The sequence below is a fragment of the Dryobates pubescens genome, chromosome 3 (genome assembly GCF_014839835.1).
Source record: "Dryobates pubescens isolate bDryPub1 chromosome 3, bDryPub1.pri, whole genome shotgun sequence".
NCBI classification, from domain to species: domain Eukaryota; kingdom Metazoa; phylum Chordata; class Aves; order Piciformes; family Picidae; genus Dryobates; species Dryobates pubescens.
Window position 1 is genome coordinate 24,531,197 of NC_071614.1, and position 21,202 is coordinate 24,552,398.

At 39.7% G+C, this 21,202-nt stretch overlaps 1 protein-coding gene across 1 annotated transcript in view; it reads left to right on the forward strand.

The window, feature by feature from the left end:
• GREB1 (growth regulating estrogen receptor binding 1) overlaps positions 1-20,726 on the forward strand; it is an 83,021-nt gene extending 62,295 nt beyond the window's left edge. Inside the window, exons 22-33 of the mRNA XM_054179866.1 lie at positions 1,240-1,856; positions 4,187-4,289; positions 6,484-6,642; positions 6,896-7,038; positions 7,812-7,973; positions 10,569-10,773; positions 11,521-11,695; positions 12,567-12,785; positions 14,983-15,118; positions 15,636-15,836; positions 17,918-18,056; positions 20,563-20,726. Coding sequence (XP_054035841.1) covers positions 1,240-1,856; positions 4,187-4,289; positions 6,484-6,642; positions 6,896-7,038; positions 7,812-7,973; positions 10,569-10,773; positions 11,521-11,695; positions 12,567-12,785; positions 14,983-15,118; positions 15,636-15,836; positions 17,918-18,056; positions 20,563-20,726 — 2,423 coding nt within the window. The remainder of the gene's footprint in view (positions 1-1,239; positions 1,857-4,186; positions 4,290-6,483; positions 6,643-6,895; positions 7,039-7,811; positions 7,974-10,568; positions 10,774-11,520; positions 11,696-12,566; positions 12,786-14,982; positions 15,119-15,635; positions 15,837-17,917; positions 18,057-20,562) is intronic.
• Positions 20,727-21,202: the final 476 nt, after the last annotated feature.

Genomic DNA, 21,202 nt, shown 5'->3' on the forward strand with positions numbered 1-21,202 from the left:
GGGCACAGTGGGGCTTACAGAAGTAAAAAAAGCTTAAAATTATTTGGATAGACCTCATCAACACTAATTCTCAAAATGCTTTATTCTTCTTAAAGTTGGGCTGCTCATCATTTCCAGTGTCCATATGACTTGCCTGTGGGTTTGCGATCTCAGTTTGCCTGTAGTTAAAGTAATAGTTGTTCTGCTCCCCTATGCCCCCCCTGTTCCTGAATACATGAGGAATGTCGCAGGTGTTTTATTTGAAATAACTCATACTGCCAGAAATATTTTGTGCTTATTACTAATGTCCTTTACAGTCTACTTTAGACTGTTATGCAGCATATCTTACCATTTTTTGAGACTTAAACTACCGACTTCCATGAATTCAAGTTGGGGTTTGTTTTTAAGAATTGTGACTGTTTCTATCAGGAGATAAAAGATGCTTTTGTTCAGGCAGATATTCCTAGTATCATGTGGAGACTGATTCCTCACTTGGTTCTCAGCCTAAAGACTGAAGTATTTGTAGCGCCTCCTTGAAATTCACTAAGCATTAAAGGTACTCAGAACCATTTAAAATGAGGCTTTAAACATTCAAGAAATCTTGGTATTTTAAAATAACTAAGGTAAAAATATACCAATCCCAGAAAACCTGCAGTTAGCTGTGGGGGGTATTTATGAGACATAATCAAGTGCAATATTCATGGGTTCAGCATGTGCTCTGAGCTGACCAAAAGCTGCTGTATGGATGCATTAATGCATTATGTACCAGCAGAGACTTGAGAGCCAGGTTTTATTAGATCAGTTTAAGTGCTGCAGTGATGCAGACACTTGAGTGACAGATCAGAGCTGAGTCAAGACGACTGTTTCTAGATATCAGTCTGTGTAGACAATTATGCAGTCTGATGGATAGCCTATTAATAATTTGTTTTCTTACACGCTCTTAAACAACAATTATTAAAGCCATTGTTTAAAAGAGCGTAAGAAAATAAATACACACAGGCTATTATTCCATCAGACCACATGGACATCTTACACACTTCACTTCTTTAAAAACTGCTTTCTGCATTGAGATGAATACTCCCTAATAGTCCCATTACAACTTCCTGTATGAGAAAGTTGAAATCAAGAAGAGGAGTGGGATTGCAGCGTTTGATGGATATTCTGTTCAAATGATTTTTTTTCCCCAAGTTTCTTTTGTTTAACTACATCATTGACCAGCAGAGATAGTTGTACTGTGTTGAAATACAAATTTTCTTTTAGTTACAGCATTCTGCAGTGAGTCATCTCCTCCTTTAACATCAGCAGGGGACACAGCAAAATCCCCCCACCAAGTGCCAAGCAACAGTGCAGAAGAAATTACAAATAGCTATGAAAGGCAGAAGCAGAAAGTAGACAAGGGGGCACAAACAACAATCAGCAAACACTTGCCACCAGGAACTGAGCAACTGGATATGAAACAAAACACAAAACCCACCCAAATTTCCATCACCTCATCCTCCTCCTCACCTTTCTCTTCCTCTTCTTCCTCCTCTGCACCTACCCATAACTCCTTCATCCTACAGAACTCTCAATGCTCCATGACCAAAGCATCAAAACAACCTCCCATAGTTTTCCTACCCAAACTGGTTTATGACATTGTTACTTCTACGGACAGCAGTGGACTTCCCAAATCATCTTCCCTCTTGCCTTACCATTCTGTGATGTGGGCAAGTTCTTTTCGTCCTCTTATGAGTAAGATGATGACTTGCACGGAACAGTCTCTATACTATCGCCAATGGACGGTTCCCAAGCCAATCCATATGGACTACAACAACAGAAACGAGGGCAGAATGGACACCTTCCATCCAAGGAGACTATTGCTGAGTGGACCACCACAGGTGTGTAATAAGAGCAAGGTATTATCATTATTTAGTTTAATTTTATAATAATCTCATAGAAGAGATTTTTTGGGTTATCATTCATACTTGGAGGGTTGAAAAATTGCTTATATTTTATTGCTTAATCCCTTCTAGTCTTCCTTTCTACACTGAGTTCACAGACAATGAAAATGCAGCAATATTAATTTTCTGTCAGCCTCTTTCCACTGGCTTGGTCAAGGGATGGATTTTAGATATAATTTCAGTTTGTTAGAGTTGAGTAAATATGCATTTACATGTTAAACAAAGATCTTCACAAAACCACTTGCTTATGACTAATCTGAAGGCATCTGAGAGACTGTAATTAAGATCTTTTCTGTTTCCTTCACACAGCAGACAGAAATAGAAGCTGTTGTAAATAATACATGCAAGAAGGCCAGTTCAACTTTAGCAGAGCCATATTTACAAGATGAGTAGCTGACCCAAGAGTTTATAAATAACTTTTGAAAAGGTGTATGGAATTTAGTATAGTCCTAAAAGGTTCATTTGCTTCTAAACTGTCTGAGAACGTTTAGGACATCATTCAGCAAGCTATTTCCTAGTTCAATGCACATATTGCATGCTAAAAGCATTGTGTCTCCCTATCTTATTGCTTTTCCCCTCAGCAGAATGAAAGAGACACCATGTCTACTGAGAGCACACAAATGTCCAGCAAACCTCAGAAGTCAAAAAAAGATAAATCCAAGCCAAAGACTCACATTTCCAGTTATTGTAACATCAACCCAAAGAATTACTCTAGTTACTGATTTAACTCACCAGATGATCCACTCTTCTATGCCCATCCATTGCAAAACTACATATTGCTACATGTTAAATGCTTTTATTCAATTGAACACCAAAGTGTATGGAGTAGTAGATTTGCAGGAGCATAAATGAACTTCTCCTATTAGTATTTCCTGCAAGTATCTCTGTAACCTATGAGGAATTCCAGAAAATACTCTGATGAGCAGTTTTCCCTGTCCACTCCTTTGATATAAATTGCGTCTGTTTGACAAAGATGGAAGTATTTTGTAAATTATATAGTCAGCTGCAGCATAAAAAGGAATGTTTTGAAGAGAGATGTTCATTTCCATCTCTAAGGAAAACACAGGCTGTGATGACTGTTGTTAGGATTTTATATTCACACACATCAACCTTCACAAAGATAATATTCCCAAAGGCACCTTACATACCCAGATAAGCCCCTAAGCAAGTATTTCTTTGCTGTTATGTGTCACCCATGTAAATGTGTGAATCTCACAATAGTCATTCAGAGACTTCTGAGAGCATGCTAAACATCTGTGAGAAGGTTTTGATGCAAGCATGCGCCTGGTACCTGCCAATTAGCTATAACTAATCAGGCCTCTTATTTATTCATTGACTCCATTCCAGGGTATGAGATTCACTACTTTTCACTATGAAGCTTTTTATTTTTCCATGCAAATATTGAATAGGACTCCTGTTGACCCTCTGTACAGCAGTGAATTTTAGCCTTGATAACACTTATTTTACTTGAAACTCTCTCTTCTCCAGCTGTCTCCACAGTGTAGGTTATTTCCTAATCTTGCATTGGATCACACAGTTTGATCAGTTCCTAAGGGGCATTCTTCACATGTTTATTCATTTGATATGCCTCTGAGGAATATACCTGTTTTATCCAGAAAAAAAATTCACATTGGATGCTTCAAGCCTTCTTCCTATATATGAAAATTTAGGGATATGCACTCATTTCAGTATGTGCTTCCTTCACTATGTTAACCTCCCAAAGCTCTAAAAAAAAAAAAAAAATAAATCTTGTCAACTAAACAAAGAGCTATAAAAGTATGTTGATCATTTATTGGTTTCAGTTATAAGAATGCAGTATTTATTCTAGGGAACAGTTACCCCCAAAAAACTAAAAAAGAAGTAGAATCAGCTTGTAGTTTGAAGAGTTTTATTGGAACACTCTTAAGTTTGTTGCCTATGTTGAAACTTTAACATTAGGAGACAAAATTTTAATCTAAGCCTGCAGTTAGACCTGTGATACAAAGTGCATTTTCTAAACTAGGTTCCTACATAAAGAGTACAACACAGCTGAGCATTTAAGAATTTAATTTATGCATAGGAATACACAAAAAAAAAGGATAGGCAAGAGCTGAATATTCATACTGAGTATCAGTGCAGCTGTATATATGGAAAAGTATGTTCAAAACCATCATGCTTTATGTACTTTCCACTTTATGGGGAAAATTAACATGTTAAAAAAAATATCAATATTGACTTCTGTTTTTTGTATGGTTCCCCCCACCCCCCCCTAATTTATGTATTTACAGATAGGAAAAACAGGTGCCTATCTACAATTCCTCAGTATTTTGTCCAGAATGCTGATTAGACTGACAGAAGTGGATGTTTATGATGAGGAAGAAATCAATATTAGTAAGTTCTTAATGTAAAAATATTTGCTTCTGGAGACTGTAGAAAATTGTTATGTTAAACTGAAAGGTATAATTTTCTATCTATTCTATGCCACTCACCTTTGTAATTAGTTTACATTATTGAAATCCTCCAAGATATTTTTGTGCATAGTCTTCAACAGGCACTTCAGAATATTTTATGATTTTATTCACCATTTAGTCTTCCTGTCATAAGACAATCACATACCTCTCTTTTGCTTGTGAAGTAATCATCAGCATTTGTGTGTATTAAATTATATTTAGCCATTATTTTTGTGTAAAATTGGAATGAACTTTTATGAAGTGTATAAAAAGAATCAGTGAAATGAGAGCAGATTTATACTATGAGGAACAATGACATGCTTAGTCAGCTCTGGAGAGTAGTGGCTAGATGCTACCTGCCTGCTATCTGTCTCTGTCAGACATGGCTGGAAGCCATTCAGTTGTTCCACTGTGGGACTACGCCTCAGCTCTTGTCTCGGAGAGCTTTTTGGGGCAGTCTTCCTCCAGACTCAGAGGTACTTGAGAAAGAGGCAGCAAAACCTGTGAAAAAGGTGGTCAGTCTGCTTGGGAAGAGGTTTGTGCAAGCAAGCCTTTGAATTTTGGGCAGAATTTTGGAGGTAACTCACAGTAAAGGCATGAAGAGGATTTCACCATCTGACTAATTCCACCTGAATTTCATATTTACTTTTGGTGCCAAAAGACACCTGTTGTAAATTATCTTTTAGTCTATACTTGTACATATGGAGTTATGGCTCTTTACAGCAGCTTACAGTTGACCCTTAACTGAACTCCTCAGTACTGACCATTTTAATCTTGCCAAATATTTCATCCTCCAGACAAAGGTAGAAAAGTGTTTTAAGAACTTGTGTGCCTCTAGGGTCTTATGCCAGTTAACTTGATTCAGAACAAAAAGCATGTTTTCACTCCACATGGTACTAATATCTTTTACTACTTTTATCGTAGGGTGAATTATCTTTGATTACTCTGCTCTTATCGCTATAAGGGGCATTTGACTTTAATTTTGTACTCTACTTAATACTTCCATTTCTGAAACTTTAAAAGGGCTTTTTCTACATAAAAATAACATTTTTTCCTGAACTGAATTCACAAATGAGATAGCCAATGGAAAGAATCAAAGTGTCTAGATGCAGGTAGAACACCCTCAGCAGACCCTTGACATTGTTTTCATCATGCTACCATCTGCACCAATAAGATCACAGAGGTCTCGAATTAATAACTAATGCTTAAAAGCTGGAACTTCATTGAGGTAAACTTCATTTACATTGGCCACAACAACCCCATGCAGTGCTACAGGCTGGGGTCAGAGTGGCTGGGGAGCAGGCAGGTAGAAAGGGACCTAGGGTTACTGGTTGATAGTAGGCTGAACATGAGCCAGCAATGTGCCCAGGTGGCCAAGACGACCAATGACATCCTGGGCTGTATCAGGAATAGTGTGGCCAGCAGGAATGGGGAAGTCCGTCTGCCCCTGTACACTGCACTGGTTAGGCCACACCTTGAGTTCTGTGTCCAGTTCTGGGCCCCTCAGTTTAGGAAAGATGTTGACTTGCTGGAACGTGTCCAGCGAAGGGCAACAAAGCTGGGGAGGGGTTTGGAGCACTATGAAGCCCTATGAGGAGAGGCTGAGGGACCTGGGGTTGCTTAGCCTGGAGAAGAGGAGGCTCAGGGGAGACCTTATTGCTCTCTACAACTACCTGAAGGGTGGTTGTAGGCAGGAAATCAGCACCAGAACAAGAGGACACAGTCTCAAGCTGCACCAGGGAAGGTTTAGGCTGGAGGTTAGGAAGAAGTTAGTCATAGAGAGAGTGATTGCCCATTGGAATGTGCTGCTCAGGGAGGTGGTGGGGTCACCATCACTGGAGGTGTTTAGGCAGAGACTTGATGGGGTGCTTGGAGCCATGGTTTAGTTGATTAGATGGTGTTGGATGATAGGTTGGACATGATGATCTCAAAGGTCTCTTCCAGTCTGGTTAATTCTATTCTATGAGGCACTTTTGTTCAAAGGTGCACCTCTTAATGTATAATAGGATTGTTTCCTCAGAATGATAACAGAGAAAACATTATACAGAAGTAAGCATAGCAAAACTATCTAGAGAAATGGATAGAGTTTTAAAAGTTGTGATTACATTAAGTCTTATATTTCAATGATATCATAGACATAAAGGAGGAATTCAATCAATACTACCATCAGCCTGGAGATATGTGGCCCAATTTGGAGACATTTAAGAAGATGCCTTTTGACTACACGATCCATGACCCGAAATATGAAGATGCCAGTCTGATTTGTTCAAAGCTTCAGATTATAAACAGTGAAGGTTAGAATTTGAAAAATCTAGATTAATTAGTGTATATATACATACATTCATTCATTTGTTTTTAATGTGGGAATCCTGTCAAACTTTTAATCTAAGTTAAATTTACCAGAAATGCATTTCACTAAGAAAAAGTGGAAAATTATTTGAAGTTTGCCTGTGCTTATTTCTGCCATTGTTCCTAGAAGCTAATTACAGTGGCAGAAACAGTTTGTTGCAAGGCTGGCCTTGAATATATGTTCCATTATTTTAATAGAGAGATCAATAAGCAGGAGACAGGAGGATATGTATACACGCCGTCAAACAACTAGGATGAGATTGTCCAAGTACGCAGCATACAATACCTACCATCACTGTGAACAGTGTCATCAATACATGGGTTTCAATCCCAGGTACCAGGTAAATATTTTCAGATATTACTCTGCAGATTGGAAACTGCAGCAGACTACTCAAAGCTGGGTTTTGTGTGTTGTGCATGAATTAACCTAGAAGTTTTATGCTCATGTTAAAAGCATCCAATTGACAGATTTTTGTAACTTCTTGAGAATTTAACTTCCTTGATCAGATTGCAGGTTTGGGGATATTGGAGGACTGGTCCTTGCCTCATTTAGCCTAGCTTATTCAGTGCTGTAATCTGTATTCTACATGTGTTTCCTGTTAAAACTACTTTCCTGGTAAACTTTTCCCATTGAGCCTTGCTTATATTTTCTCTCAAGTTACTTCACTTGAGTCATGAAAGATGTTACTTCCAATACATGAGAAGTCCAGCACAGATTTGTCTATGTGGCATGCAGACTGTTATAACTCAGAATAACCCTCCAGTTTCCTGCCTATTAGCATATGAGGAAGAGGCTAACAGCAATGTAATATTAGTTTACATATATCAGTATTTCTGAAAGCCAAGAGTGGCCTGTGAGCATTGGTAGCATTTGCAAGTCAAAGCTCAAACAGTAGTTTCAAACAGGCAGCAGTTTAATTTGTATATTTTTTTAGTATATGCTTTAGCCTAAGAGGGCATTGCTTAATAGCAAGTGAATCATGAGGTAAAATCTAATGCAGCAAAGTAAGTGATCCTAGTCTGCTTGGTATTGTTATAAAATGTATAAACTACCCTAAGACTTTGTGATTTCACTGTAATGACTAGAATTACCTTATTTTTTCCCCACCCTCAGCTTTATGAGTCCACTCTACATGCCTTTGCCTTTTCCTATTCTATGCTTGGAGAAGAAATCCAGCTGCATTTTATCATTCCAAAGTCAAAAGAGCACCATTTTGTCTTTAGCCAACCAGGAAGACAATTGGAAAGCATGAGACTACCACTAGTCACAGATAAGGTAAATGGATAATTATGTTATTTACACAAAAGCAGAGATTTATTGAATGATGAGAGCAGACTCAAGGGGCCCCCAGGTAAAAAATAGTGTAATTAATAGAATATCCTATGACTAAACAGCTCCTGCTCTACCACCACCATTTCTGCACCCATCCCAGAGCTAGGGGCAAGACCCCCACCAGCCAAGATACCACACAAAGGAGCTTAGCACCAGTAAGGAGGTATAGCCAGCACCCATAGATGATAGTGGAGAAGCCATCAACACTCTTCCTACCTAACCGGGGGGCCAGCAGGCCCCCTGGCCTTTGTCACCACCACCATCACCCAGTGTGCACCATTCGGACTCACCAGAGATGAGAGGAGGATCCCTCAGCCCAGATGGGCTCAGCTTAGGGCTTCTGCCTTTCCTGGCGGGGATTAAATAGGGGAGTGGTTGGGGAGGGCCAAGTGGCCACACCTGGGGTGGGAGGAAACTCTAACAGAGCCCAGGTGCTCTGGGATTTAAGGGGAAAAAGGGGTGGGTGTGGGACTTTTAGGGTGTCAGGTAATGATAGGACCAGGGGAATGGAAAAAAAATAGAAATGGGTAGATTCAGATTGGATGTTAGGAAGAAATTTTTCGCCATGAGGGTGGTGAGACACTGGAACAGGTCTACTACCAGGGAGGTAGTAGAAGCCCCATCCCTGGGAGCTTTTAAGGCCAGGCTGGATGTGGCTCTGGGCAACCTGATCTAGTGTGAGGTGTCCCAGGCCATGGCAGGGGGGTTGGAACTGGATGATCCTTGAGCTCCCCTCCAACCCCAACAATTGTATGATTCTAAAACAATTTTGCAGTTTAGACTGGATGTTAGGAAGCAATTCTTCACAGAAAGAGTGACTGGTCATTGGAATGGTCTGCCCAGGGGGGTGGTGGAGTCACCGTCCCTGGAAGTGTTTAAAAAGAGACTGGATGAGCCACTTAGTGTCATGGTTTAGTTGATTAGATGGTGTTGGGTGATAGGCTGGATGTGATGAAGGCCTTTTCCAATCTGGTTAATTCTGTGACTCTGTGATTAGCGACCATTTATGGACAGCAAATTTCACCAATTTAAATTTTTATTTAATTGGGATTTTTTGCACTTCTGGTCTTGCTGTCAAGAGATAGTGAAGATGTCCTGATACTAAGTTTGTACTTTGTCCCAGAAATGGAGACTGGAAGCAGAACTGTCAGCCCATCAATAAACTGTTTCCTTTGCTCATTATCAAGTTTGATTATTTGGTATAAAACACTCTTATCTGGGGCAAAAGGGTCTTGGTTATGGTTTTAAGATGTTAAGAATGATTTCAGCAATGTGCCTCAGAGACATGGTTTTGTTGATGGCTATTAAGAGGAAGCATTTTTTTATGGTAGAGGAAGGCAGTGGATTATCCTGTCTTACTCTGCATAAATGCTGAGTTGCTTTCATATAAAGATAAGGCCTTCAAAGAATCTTTGTCATGGCATCAAGAGCGTCCAAATAATCACGTTTCATGCTTGTAGAAAACACTTTGTAAGGTTCTCTGTCTAACAGGCTATGCAAACTCTATTGTTGGCCTTTGCAGTGACTCCTAATATCCATGTCTAAGATGAAGTTGTGCCTCCATCATTCTTGGAATACTGAAGAAATTTGTGCTACAGTAGTAAGCAGTAGCACTTCAGTATGGGGGGAAAAAAAAAGCTGCTTCCAATGCTTCCAGTCTGGGCTTTTATGTCTAGTTCAAGTTTGAAAGGGGAGAACCCAGGCGGAAACACAGCAGCGACTGTGCAATATGAGGATGAAATCTCCTGGTCTTCCTCAAATAGTAAATGTGTGCTTAGCTGTGCAGTCAGAACTGAAGATTCTTTTCCTGCTTCTGCCACTGATGTGCTTTGAGGCTTTGCCAAAACTATTTATTTTTCTTTTGCTCCTTTTTCTGTTCACTTGCTTCAAAATGCAATCTTGCTGCAAGCTTGGGAAGTACTGTAGAATATAAATTTAGATTACTAAACCATTATGAAATATCTTTTCTTGATCCACTTTAATTCCATTTTATGAACTCCACTGCCATCAAATCCACCATTTTATGCCTTGGCAATTTTAAATCTGGAGTGCTTAACTGTGAGGGCTTTGGAAAGACTTTGTCAAAAAACATACTTTCATTTTGAGGCATTAACAACTTAGTAGGAACCAGGCTAAAATCTCTAGAGGGCTTTCAGAAGCTGTACTATCAAACTTGGAGGCACCCAATGAATTTCAGTACATTCATGATCAGGTGATAGCTAGTCAGAAGCATTGCACTGTAGTTTTGGAGGAAGGTATTTCTTACCATCTTATCTCATAAACCCTTTTCCAGATCTAGTCTCAAGGTCTCTGTGCACTTGGCAGGTCAAGGTTAGCAATCCCATCCAGCCCACCACACTCTCATCAGGCGAATAAGCTAAATGGTGGAATTGGGTTTTTTACCCTGCTCTAAAAAATTAAGCTGATTTAAATTGTAGCAGTTTGTCCAGTGTCACTGAACCTGTTCTATTCTCCTGAAGGATCTGTTGAAAGATCATCCAGCTTAATCCAGAAACTCTCACTTCTTTTTGTTTACAGAATGAAGATTACATCAAGAGCCCCACTTTTACTCCCACCACTGGTCGTCATGAGCATGGACTTTTCAATTTGTATCATGCAATGGATGGGGCCAGCCACTTGCATGTTTTAGTTGTCAAGGAATATGAAATGGCCATATATAAGAAGTATTGGCCCAACCACATCATGCTTGTTCTTCCAAGCATTTTCAACAGTGCAGGAGTTGGTAAGAATAATAAGAGGTTCTGACAAAGCAGGATGCACAACTTGGACCCTTGAGGTGTTACTCAATAGTGAAGAGTAGACACACACCTTGTAGCTAGTGGATCTGATCAGGTGATCTGGAATCTCTTTGAAGACAGTGTGTCACAGTCAAAGATGCAAGTCACTTATTCACTTAGTTCAGGTCACCTAAATTGCACCCCAAAAATACTATTGATTTTAAAGGGATTCAAGGGTTTTAACTCAGATGGAGTTACCTACTCTGTTCCCTTGTGGAACTAATTTCTATTTGCGTAGGCAGTGATGCACTGCCTAAGTATATCTCTAGAGGCAAGTTCTACTAATATAACATCTGTGAAATAGTCAGTATTTTTTACAGCTGAAACTACTTAACAGGCATTCAAAAACATTCAAAGTAGATCATCAGGGGAATTTGTTCCCCTATTATTTAGCTGGTCAATCAATAGCTTTAGATGTTTGCACTAAGAGATGCTAGTGGAGCCAGATATCTACCAAGCTAAAATAATCTGTTACTAAACCCTTAAGGCACTTGCAAATCTTTACCACAGAAGTCAGGTCCCATTTTCTGTGTGTCCCAGTGTGGTTCTGCAAGTAACTCACTTGGCTTGGGGGTGTTAAAATCTTCAGTGATTCATACCCTATTCTGCAGGAATACTCACTTCAAAAGGCTTCCAAGTTAAAAGCAAACAATTTCTGCATCTACTTTAATGGGTTGTACCTTTGTTTTCAGGTGCTGCACACTTCCTGATAAAAGAATTGTCTTATCATAACTTGGAGCTTGAACGAAATCGGCAGGAGGAGCTGGGGATAAAACCTCAGGACATTTGGCCTTTCATTGTCATTTCAGATGACTCCTGTGTTATGTGGAATGCAGTAGAAGTTGATTGTTCAGGAGACAGGAAAAGGTGAATACAGTGATATATGCTTTTTGCAGCTGATCTGGTTTAACCTTTCATTGAGTATCTGTTTTGAAATTATGGATTTTGTACTACAATTTTACCCAGTACAAGTGGAGAACATTTGCCTAATGAGTTATTTTCCCTAGATATCTGACTGGCTAGCACATAGCTTAGTGCTTGTTTTTCATTCCTGTCCCCTCTGGATAGAAGTGCCCTGCAGATCCCTGATGCACTGGGCAAGCACAGGCATTCACATGTACATTTGTACCAGGATTTTTCTGAGGAAGCAAAAGGACATTTCTGTGCAAATTATGCAACTTGCTTCCTCTGGCTCTTTTGTCAGCCCCAGTCTGTATGGGTCTTTTATTAGCTCTCCCAAACCCCCAATGAGTGTCTTTGTTTTATTGCTTTAGAACATTGTTTGTACTAGATATTTGTATCTATTTCCAGAAGAGTGCTATGCAGGATTTACAGCAAACCTTCAAAGAGGACCAACCTCAGTGAAAACTGAGATTTGTAGACTCTAGGGGTGGGCTAGAATGATCTTACATTTTGCACTTAAGTTATGACATAAACTCAGCAACCCTCCTAGAGTAATTTTGATCCAGGTAACTTTAAAAGTTTACATACTTGAGTGATTATTTTGACAGGTGCAGAATGAATTTCAGATACCAGTTCCCACCACATAAGCTCCAGTTAATTTAAAATTTTGATTGGAGTGAGAGGACAGAAAGAAGCGGTAAAGTGAGACAACACTGAAGTTATTTACCTCATACTCATAAGTACTTTTGATTGTTAAGAATTACTCTTTGGCTGAATAAGATTCTGAATATTGTCTACATACTTTAAAATGTACCCATTTTCCTAATTGTTGTAGTGACTATACACGGACTGAAAGGAATGTTTCTTTGAAGCAAATACTGCAACATATTGAATCAACTCCCAATGTCACTCACTATGCCTTAATTGGGATGAGAAAGTGGTCCAGTAAAACAAACAGCGCTGAGATCAAGGAACCATTCTCCTGCTGCCACGTGCATGACTTCATTATGCTGAATGTTGATCTAACACAGAATGTTCAGTACAATCAGAACAGGTAAGTGAATCAGTAGCATCTTCCAGAGGAGAAAATGAACCAAATAAAAGAAGTTTCATGAAAGCTCTTATTGTTTTATTGAGGAATTTGTTTATGGGATTCATACAGATTTTGTTTTCTTACCGGTGGTTCAAAGCCTTCCCAAATTACCAGCAGCTGGAAAAAGATATTAATTTCCTTAGTTCCAAATCAGTCATATATGACTTACAGGGTGGACCATGCAGTATTGATCCCTCAGTTGTCTAGTCAAAATGGCCTCTTGGTAAACATAATACTTCCTCTCCTGCCAGCTTATCTGCGTTCGCTTCCAAAGGTAACTAGAGTGTATAGGTGGATGGCGAGTAACCAAGTCTTGCTCTGGCACGAAACTGAGATATATCTGAGCTTTTTATTCTGAGAAGCACAACACTGGAACATACTGTATGTGTGCTCATCATGGCAATCAGAAGAAAGAGAGAAATAAACCTCGATGGTGGCTGTTTCTCACTTTCAACTGTCTCTAAAATCCCACTTTTTGTTCTATCAGATTATAACATTGCCATACAGACTGTCACCACTGACACTAGAACTGTACTCACTAGGTACATCATCTCACAGAATTACAGTGACCTGTGTGAAGCAAATACTGGATCTGGCTCCGTTTTTTAGGGACAAACATTTATTACAATAGAATGAAGCAGATATCATCAGAGGTGGGATTCATCTGTCTGAAGCCAGTCTTCAGTCACTTCAGCATATGCAAGATGTCCATAAGGGGCTGATAGGTATAACATGAAATCTGCAGGTGTTTTTCTGTAAGCCAGGTGTGTACCCAGGTAGTCTAAAATGCCTCTGCACACCTTGACTTAAATAACTGAGTATCAGTCATTGTACTCAAAACTCTCCTATCTCAGGAAGATGTCTTTTGAAGTCCAACTTTACTTACACCTGCAGGGAAGCACTCCTTTCATTAACCTGTGGATAAACACTTGACTTTACATTTCTGTTGCCACCAGACTTAAACTTTAAAAGTGCACTTAAAACTTGTTCCTGTGCAGCTCCTGTGCATCTCCTGGCAGAACTGTACTGCCAGACTGTCTAACTGTATTACTTTATGAAGCATTATGAAGGGCTAATGAAGAAACTGATAATTAAGCAAAAGAATAGGAGTACAGGCAACAATAATAGACAGTCAGGAACACCAGCTCACAACAGACATTTCCTCCCTGTGTCTTTAAAGTACACGTCTTACCATAATCTTTTGTGTGGTTGCTGTTAAGCCTGAAATATGTATGACACTCCAGTGCTGGCAAGGAAAAAGGCACATTTAAAACACAGAGACTTTGACAGTCAGGGATACCAAATATCCATGTAAATATTTCAAAGATCAAAGACAATCTTTAAAAACCCTATAATTGTATGTCACGTTTCCCAGTGATGTCGACCACCACCATAATGACTCAACCCTCTTAAATCCAGTCTGCAAATCATTCTGCTTGCTGTGTAACTTACACATTCAAAATAGAGAACTGAGTCTGAATTTTCCAAAGGCCAGAGAATTTGAATGTGATCAGCTTTATAAATTAACCTTTTATTCTGTCCCATCATATTTTCTAAATGGTCAGCTTTAGCTCAGGGAGGCTTGACTTCACTCTGCTTAATTTATTCCTATGTCTCATCAGTTTTGTTGTATTAATAAAAGGCTCCTTATCTTGAAATAGTTCTTATCTCCAATGTAAAAATGGCATTCTGTAGAGGAACTTCAAAAAAGTTACTGGGTACTTGTATTCTGAGAGAAAAATGAGTAGGTAGAGACCTCTCTGCATTTGGCAGATCAAATGTAGGGCCTCATCTATTTCCTTGAAAGTCAAAGGAAATACTTTCCTTAACCTTATTTGGGGTAGTAACATAGGTAGCTATTTTCTATGAGTATTGTCCTCAATCTGAGTATTATCCTCAATCTTTTCCCTGGCAATTTGTTACCTTTCTCTTTCCACTTTCCACTGTGGTCCTTTACCTCCATAAGTGGTCTTCATGAACTCATTCTAGCCTGGTATATTATTACAAAGCTGAAGCCTCTTTCCCTAATTGATTACGGCTGGTTGAGGGTCAGTATGTTTAACACCTGCCCTTTCTACAGTGCTGATCAAAGGCCTTGAGTGCTTGTGTTAGTATGTGATGAGAAACACTCCTCTGAACTACTGTGATTTATTTCCAGGTTCACATGTGATGATGTTGACTTCAACTTGCGTGTCCACAGTGCTGGCCTTCTTGTCTGTCGGTTCAATCACTTCAGTGTCATGAAAAAGCAAATTGCAGTAGGAGGACAGCGATCATTCCACATTAAATCTAAGGTAGGAACTGAGACCTCTGTTTTCCCTTTTTTTTTGGTATTCTGTAACCAGGAGAGATGAGGTATTTTGGTATCTCACTAGCTTCCAGTAATGAGGTATGTCTGCTGTATGAGGACTAAAAAAAACCCCAGATAATATGAAATCCACAATATTCTTGGCATTAATGCACCTTTCTTTAAGCCTTTAAAACTTAAGATTGCCTTATGTGTCTCTTTATGATCCACGTAAGAGTCCACTATGATTTATTTTTCTATAGCTATTGAATGGCTCATCTTCATGTCTTCATATGTAGGAGTATTTTAGGTTCAAAGAAGAAACCTCACTCTCTAAATACAAATATAATTCAGTGAAGCTCTGAAACTATTGGTAGCAGATATTTTTTTGGTGGAGTGACTTTGCTTCTTAAATGAATCCTGGATTTGTAGGGTAGAGAGATGTTTTATACAAATCAAAAGTCAGATAAGTGTAACTTAATCGATCAAGATTGATCTGTACCAGAAATTTTTTTTCCTTATAGGTATCTGACACTCCAGTTTCAGTCTCCCCTGCTCAGTACATTTGTGCTCCTGACAGCAAGCATACCTTCTTGGCAGCACCTGCTCAGTTGCTTCTTGAAAAATACCTCCAGTATCACAGCCATCGCTTCTTCCCTCTCTCACTGAAGAATTATAGCCATCCAGTGCTATCTGTGGACTGTTACCTTAACTTAGGACCACAGGTACTGAACAAAATAATCTTCAAGCAGCTCTAGAAATGCATAGGCTATGTTTTGGATGAGTTTGTTGATGCATTTCCTTACTAATAGTTATACAGCCTTTGAAGAATTAGTATTAGATGCCTATAATGAAACAATCCAATTCTTAGTCCCATAGAGATATTATTAAAGGCTTCAAATAAAGTACATGGAGAACAATGTCTGAGTTGCCCTAAATAGTAATAGAGTCTGTGAATTATATTAGATTCTGAATTATCACAGAGCACATTTTTCTTAAAGTATTTTCTTAGTTTGCTATGACTTGCCCCTTTGAACAGCAAATTTCTTCCATAAGTATGTTACAAATATTAGCTGCCTTTCAGAAAGTACTTCAAAACAGAAGTGGTTTACTTCACTTTTGACTGATAAACTGAGGCAGAGAAGCACAAATTAAGAAAACAGAATGGGAGAAGCTGACATTAGATCTCAGGAGTTGTTGGCACTCTCTGATGAGTTTGGATCTGAAGCCAAGGTCATTTGAGTTTAAACTCAAATCTAGGACAGATAGAAATACGATACTAAGGTGGTGTTTAGGAGAGAGATACTGTTTTTACCTTTTCATCTGACTTAAATACAAAATGAAATCCAGTCCTGCCAGGTTTAATAAACTTGTTTACCAAAACAGCTGTGCAATGACCTCCCCAAATACACTACTCTCAGATCATTTTGAACTGTATCTTTTAATATCCTTTCTGGCTAAGCTCTTACGGGTCTATGTTCCCACCATGTTTGAAAAAACAAGCTCTTTGGAAGGGCATTGTGCTATTACTGTCTCTGTTGCATCCTTTCAGCACATGTAATTAGTTTGTTTCTGAAATTGTTAACTGATCTGGAATATGATACAAGAGACTTGAAGGAATATGGATAAATATAGGCATCCTGGGCCACAATTTCAGTTGCTGTGGGCCAACCTTCCTCCCTGGAATCATACTGATTATGGCAGATGAGTCTGCCCCAATGAAGGAGCATAATGGCACTTTGGAAACAAAGCCTTGTGTGGAAGATTCCTCAATTTAAATATATAAATCCTGAAAGAGTGCTATAAATATTCCCAGTTCCTAGTGGATTTGGAGAATAGCCATAAAAACAATCTAGACAAGAGGAAACCTTCTGTGTTTATGTATTTGCACAACTCTACTTCTGACCTGAGTAATCTTATTGTAATGTAAATTAAATTAGGGATTTCTAAAGGGTTCTTTTCATGTTTGGCTGCACAGTTACTATATTTACTCCTGTGTAGATAAACTGTGCTGAGCAAGTCACAGCAATATGGTTGTGGGGAGCTGTTGTTACTGCACCTTTCAGACTCTATAATCTCTAACCCTCATAATAGCAATTAGAAGTAATGACTGAAACAGAGTTACAAATTATGTGTAGATTTTTGATAAGTAGATCACAGCATTTGAAACTGGAAAGAAAGTATTGATTTACTCTGAGTACTGTGTCCAGTTCTGGGCCCCTCAGTTTAAGTACTTTGAGACACTTGAATGTGTCCAGAGAAGGGCAACAAGGCTGGTGAGAGGTCTTGAGCAAAAACCTTATGAGGAGAGGCTGAGGGAGCTGGGGTTGTTTAGCCTGGAGAAGAGGAGGCTCAGGGTAGACCTTATTGCTGTCTACAGCTACCTGAAAGGAGGTTGTAGACAGGTGGGGATTGGTCTCTTCTCCCAGGCAACCAGTACCAAAACAAGAGGACACAGTCTTAAGCTGCACCAGGGGAAATTTAGGCTCGAGGTGAGGAGAAAGTTCTTCACAGAGAGAGTAATTTGCCATTGGAGAGGGTTGTTAGGCATTGGAATGTGCTGCCCAGAGAGGTGGTGGAGTCACCATCCCTGGAGGTGTTCAAGAGGGGATTGGATGTGGCACTTGAAGCCATGGTTTAGTCAGTCATGAGGTGTTAGGTAATAGCTTGGACTTGATTTTCCAACCTTATTGATTCTATGGTTCTCTGATTCACTGATTCTCTCCATCTCTCTCCTTGTATCAAGACTCAGCTTTATATAGAAGCTTGAAAAATGCTATTTTTTTTTCTCCCCTCTCCCAATCAGATTGCAGTTTGTTATGTGAGTTCTCGGCCTCACTCCCTGAATATCAGTTCCTCTGGTTTGACATTCAGTGGTCTGCTGCTGTACCTCTGTGACTCCTTTGTTGTAGCTAGCTTTTTGAAGAAATTTCATTTTCTTAAAGGTGAGCTGCAATAATTTTCTTACAGTGAATATATATATCACCTGGTCTCTGGGAACATGGAGAAAAATGCATCTTGTATTAAAATATATGTGTGTGTGTGTATATATATATGTGTGTGTGTATATGCATGTATTCATGTTTGTCCTTATGCATTCCACCCATCATTGACGCTTGGTCACAATGAGTCTCTGTTGTAGCAAACTGCTATGGAACAGCTCTCTAAGTTCTGCAGATTTCTAAGTGGGGAGGAATATTGGCTCTATATCATTATGCCAAGTGTATATTGCATTAGCTCCTTAATTTATATCTGAAAATTGAGTGTTTAAGGTTTCTGTATGAAGCATTCTAATTGTGTCTTGCAAGTTTTCTAATTTTCAGCAGAACATGGACGATGGACAAACTGCCACCAAAATCTGTTTGCCATCCTTGGAAATAAAAGCTGGCTCTTCTAAAATGTAGTCCTAATAACTAGTTTCTCCATGTAATCCTTATGGTGGTGGACAGCAGTGAACACAACTTCCATTTGTATTGCAGGCAGTCACGTTGCAAGCTACTTTTGGATTGTTCTGCTACTATCTTAGGTATTTAGTGCTCCTGGGATTGCTTCCCTCACAGCTCTAGCTATCAGTGAAGGAAGAACACTGTGGCAAATGCCTTTCTGAAACAGGCAGAGCTGTGAACTGCTGTGCTCTTTGTTGCAGTTAATAGAGTTGCATGTAGGTATGTGTAGCAAAGTGCAAATTGGGGTACACGGTGCTTTCATCTGCAGATGCCACTGACGCCACATGAGTGCCGGTGTCAATGCTCATTCTGGAGCCAGCCTGTAGTTTCTCCAGTAAGGCTTTCAGAGTAACTGCAACTGAAAGCAGTGCTTTTGTACTGCATTTTTTTTGAGTGACTAAAGGCTATCAATCAGTTTCATTTTGCATAAACCAGGCAATTTTTATAGCATGTAGCTCAAAGTGTATTTGATTTGGGATTTCTCCATCTCCCTTGGCAGTCTGCTTCATTTTCCAGTCTGCCACATAAGCATTACACTGCACATGACTGTCTGTCTGGTTTCTTATTATATTCTCAATTTTATTTATTTTTTTTTGTCTTGGGCATTTCCACTTACTTCACCATCTCTCATTCAGATTGTTGAATGCTGATGAAGTAATTTCTCTCAGTTGAACACTTTTCTCAGAAGCAAAGAAATCATGTGTGCAAGTTCAAATGGTATCAGCATGCCAGTCAGGATGGCTTATACTGTTTACTAAAATATGGTATCTCTAACTTTGGCATTCTGGATTTGCCAGTGTCAACAGCCATACAGACCACATTATTCTTCACCAGCACATTAGTTTTCCAACACACTAAAGTTTAAAGGACATCATTAGACTGTTTCTAGTTAGCAAAGCACAATGAAGCTGGTCAGGCATCATGCCAGCCGGCTGGTGGTATAAAGGTTTGTTTAGTGGGGGTCACTCAGGTTCTCCTCCCCCTCTACTCTGCCCTGGTGAGACCACACCTGGAATATTGCATCCAGTTTTGGGCTCCCCAGTTTGACAGGGACAGGGATCTGCTGGAGAAAGTCCAACAGAGAGCTACCAGGATGATTGAAGGAATGGAGCACTGCCCTATGAGGTGAGGCTGAGAGACCTGAGGCTTTTTAGTCTGGAGAAGTCTGAGAGGGGATTTAATAAATGTTTATAAATATTTGAGGGCTGGTCGTCAAGCGGAAGGGGACAGACAGGCTCTTCTCAGTTGCACCCTGTGATAAGACAAGGGGTAAAGGATATAAATTACAACACAGGATGTACCACCTCAACATGAGGAGGAATTTCTTCACTGTGAGAGTCAGAGAGCACTGGAACAGGCTCCCCAGAGAGGTTGTGGAGTCTCCTCCTCCGGAGACTTTCAAGACCCATCTGGATGCATTCCTGTGCAACCTATGTTAGACTCTATGGTCCTGCTCTGGCATGGGGGTTGGACTTGATGATCTTTGGAGGTGCTTTACAAGCCCTAACTAACACCTTGTGATCTTAGAATAATAGAATAGAATAATAGAATAATAAACCAGGTTGGAAGAGACCTTCAAGATCATCGTGTCCAACCCATCAACCAATCCAACCCACCTAAACAACTAAACCATGGCACCAAGCACCCCATCAAGTCTCCTCCTGACATTAGGGCTAGAACAGTAATGGATGTGGGCCTTGATATTTTCTGCCAGGACCCACCACTTCCTTAGACCTGACAGTTTTACCTTTCCTTACCCTAAAGAGCAGGGAATGTATTGTTAGTCCTGTTTACTTGATACCTCAAGCTACACAATAAGATCCTGATAAAAAGGGAGCTGAACATAGCTATCAGTCCTACATGGGTGTCTTCATTTCCTCTCAAGCACATTTTGAACTCCTGTTATGAAAGTGCTGGAGTCGCACGTGCTCAGGGCTGGTGGGAGCTGGGCGATCTGAGAACAAAGAGGATACTGACATGGGTTTCTTTTGAACTGTTTGCTTAGGTGCCACCCTGTGTGTGATTTGTCAAGATCGCAATTCTCTTCGCCAGACTGTTGTCCGGCTAGAGCTGGAAGACGAATGGCAGTTCCGACTGCGGGATGAATTCCAGACTGCCAATGCGAAAGAGGACAGACCACTTTTCTTCCTAACTGGACGACATATTTAATCAGAAAGAGACATGTTTCTTGAAAGGCACAAATTGCCACCACCTCATAAAATGACTTTAGAGAATCTCTGCTTTCTGAACAGAAATGCCTTCCATTGGTTACTGGAATAACTCCTACTCAGACGATTTATGCTCATATATCTAAAGATTGACGTGACTTTCCTAATGAAATTGTCTGATGGAAGTCATTCCTAATTCCTGGGAGAGGTGCAGAAACTTTCTACTCTGCATGGTGGAAATGATTTTGGATCAGAAGGGAGGGCAGTGAGCGCATTTCTTCCCTGACAAAAAAGACCACATGCAAGTTCATAAGCAAGAGCTTTAGGAAACTTCATGTACATTCCAGATATAGGAAATGTGAATTTAGGAGCAGATTTTGTTTTACCAGTCTTATTTATCTAACAGATGGCACAAGGCAACAGGAACTGTTACAGTCTTGTAGTATACTGCTACTGATTGATCCAGGTAGGCCTTTT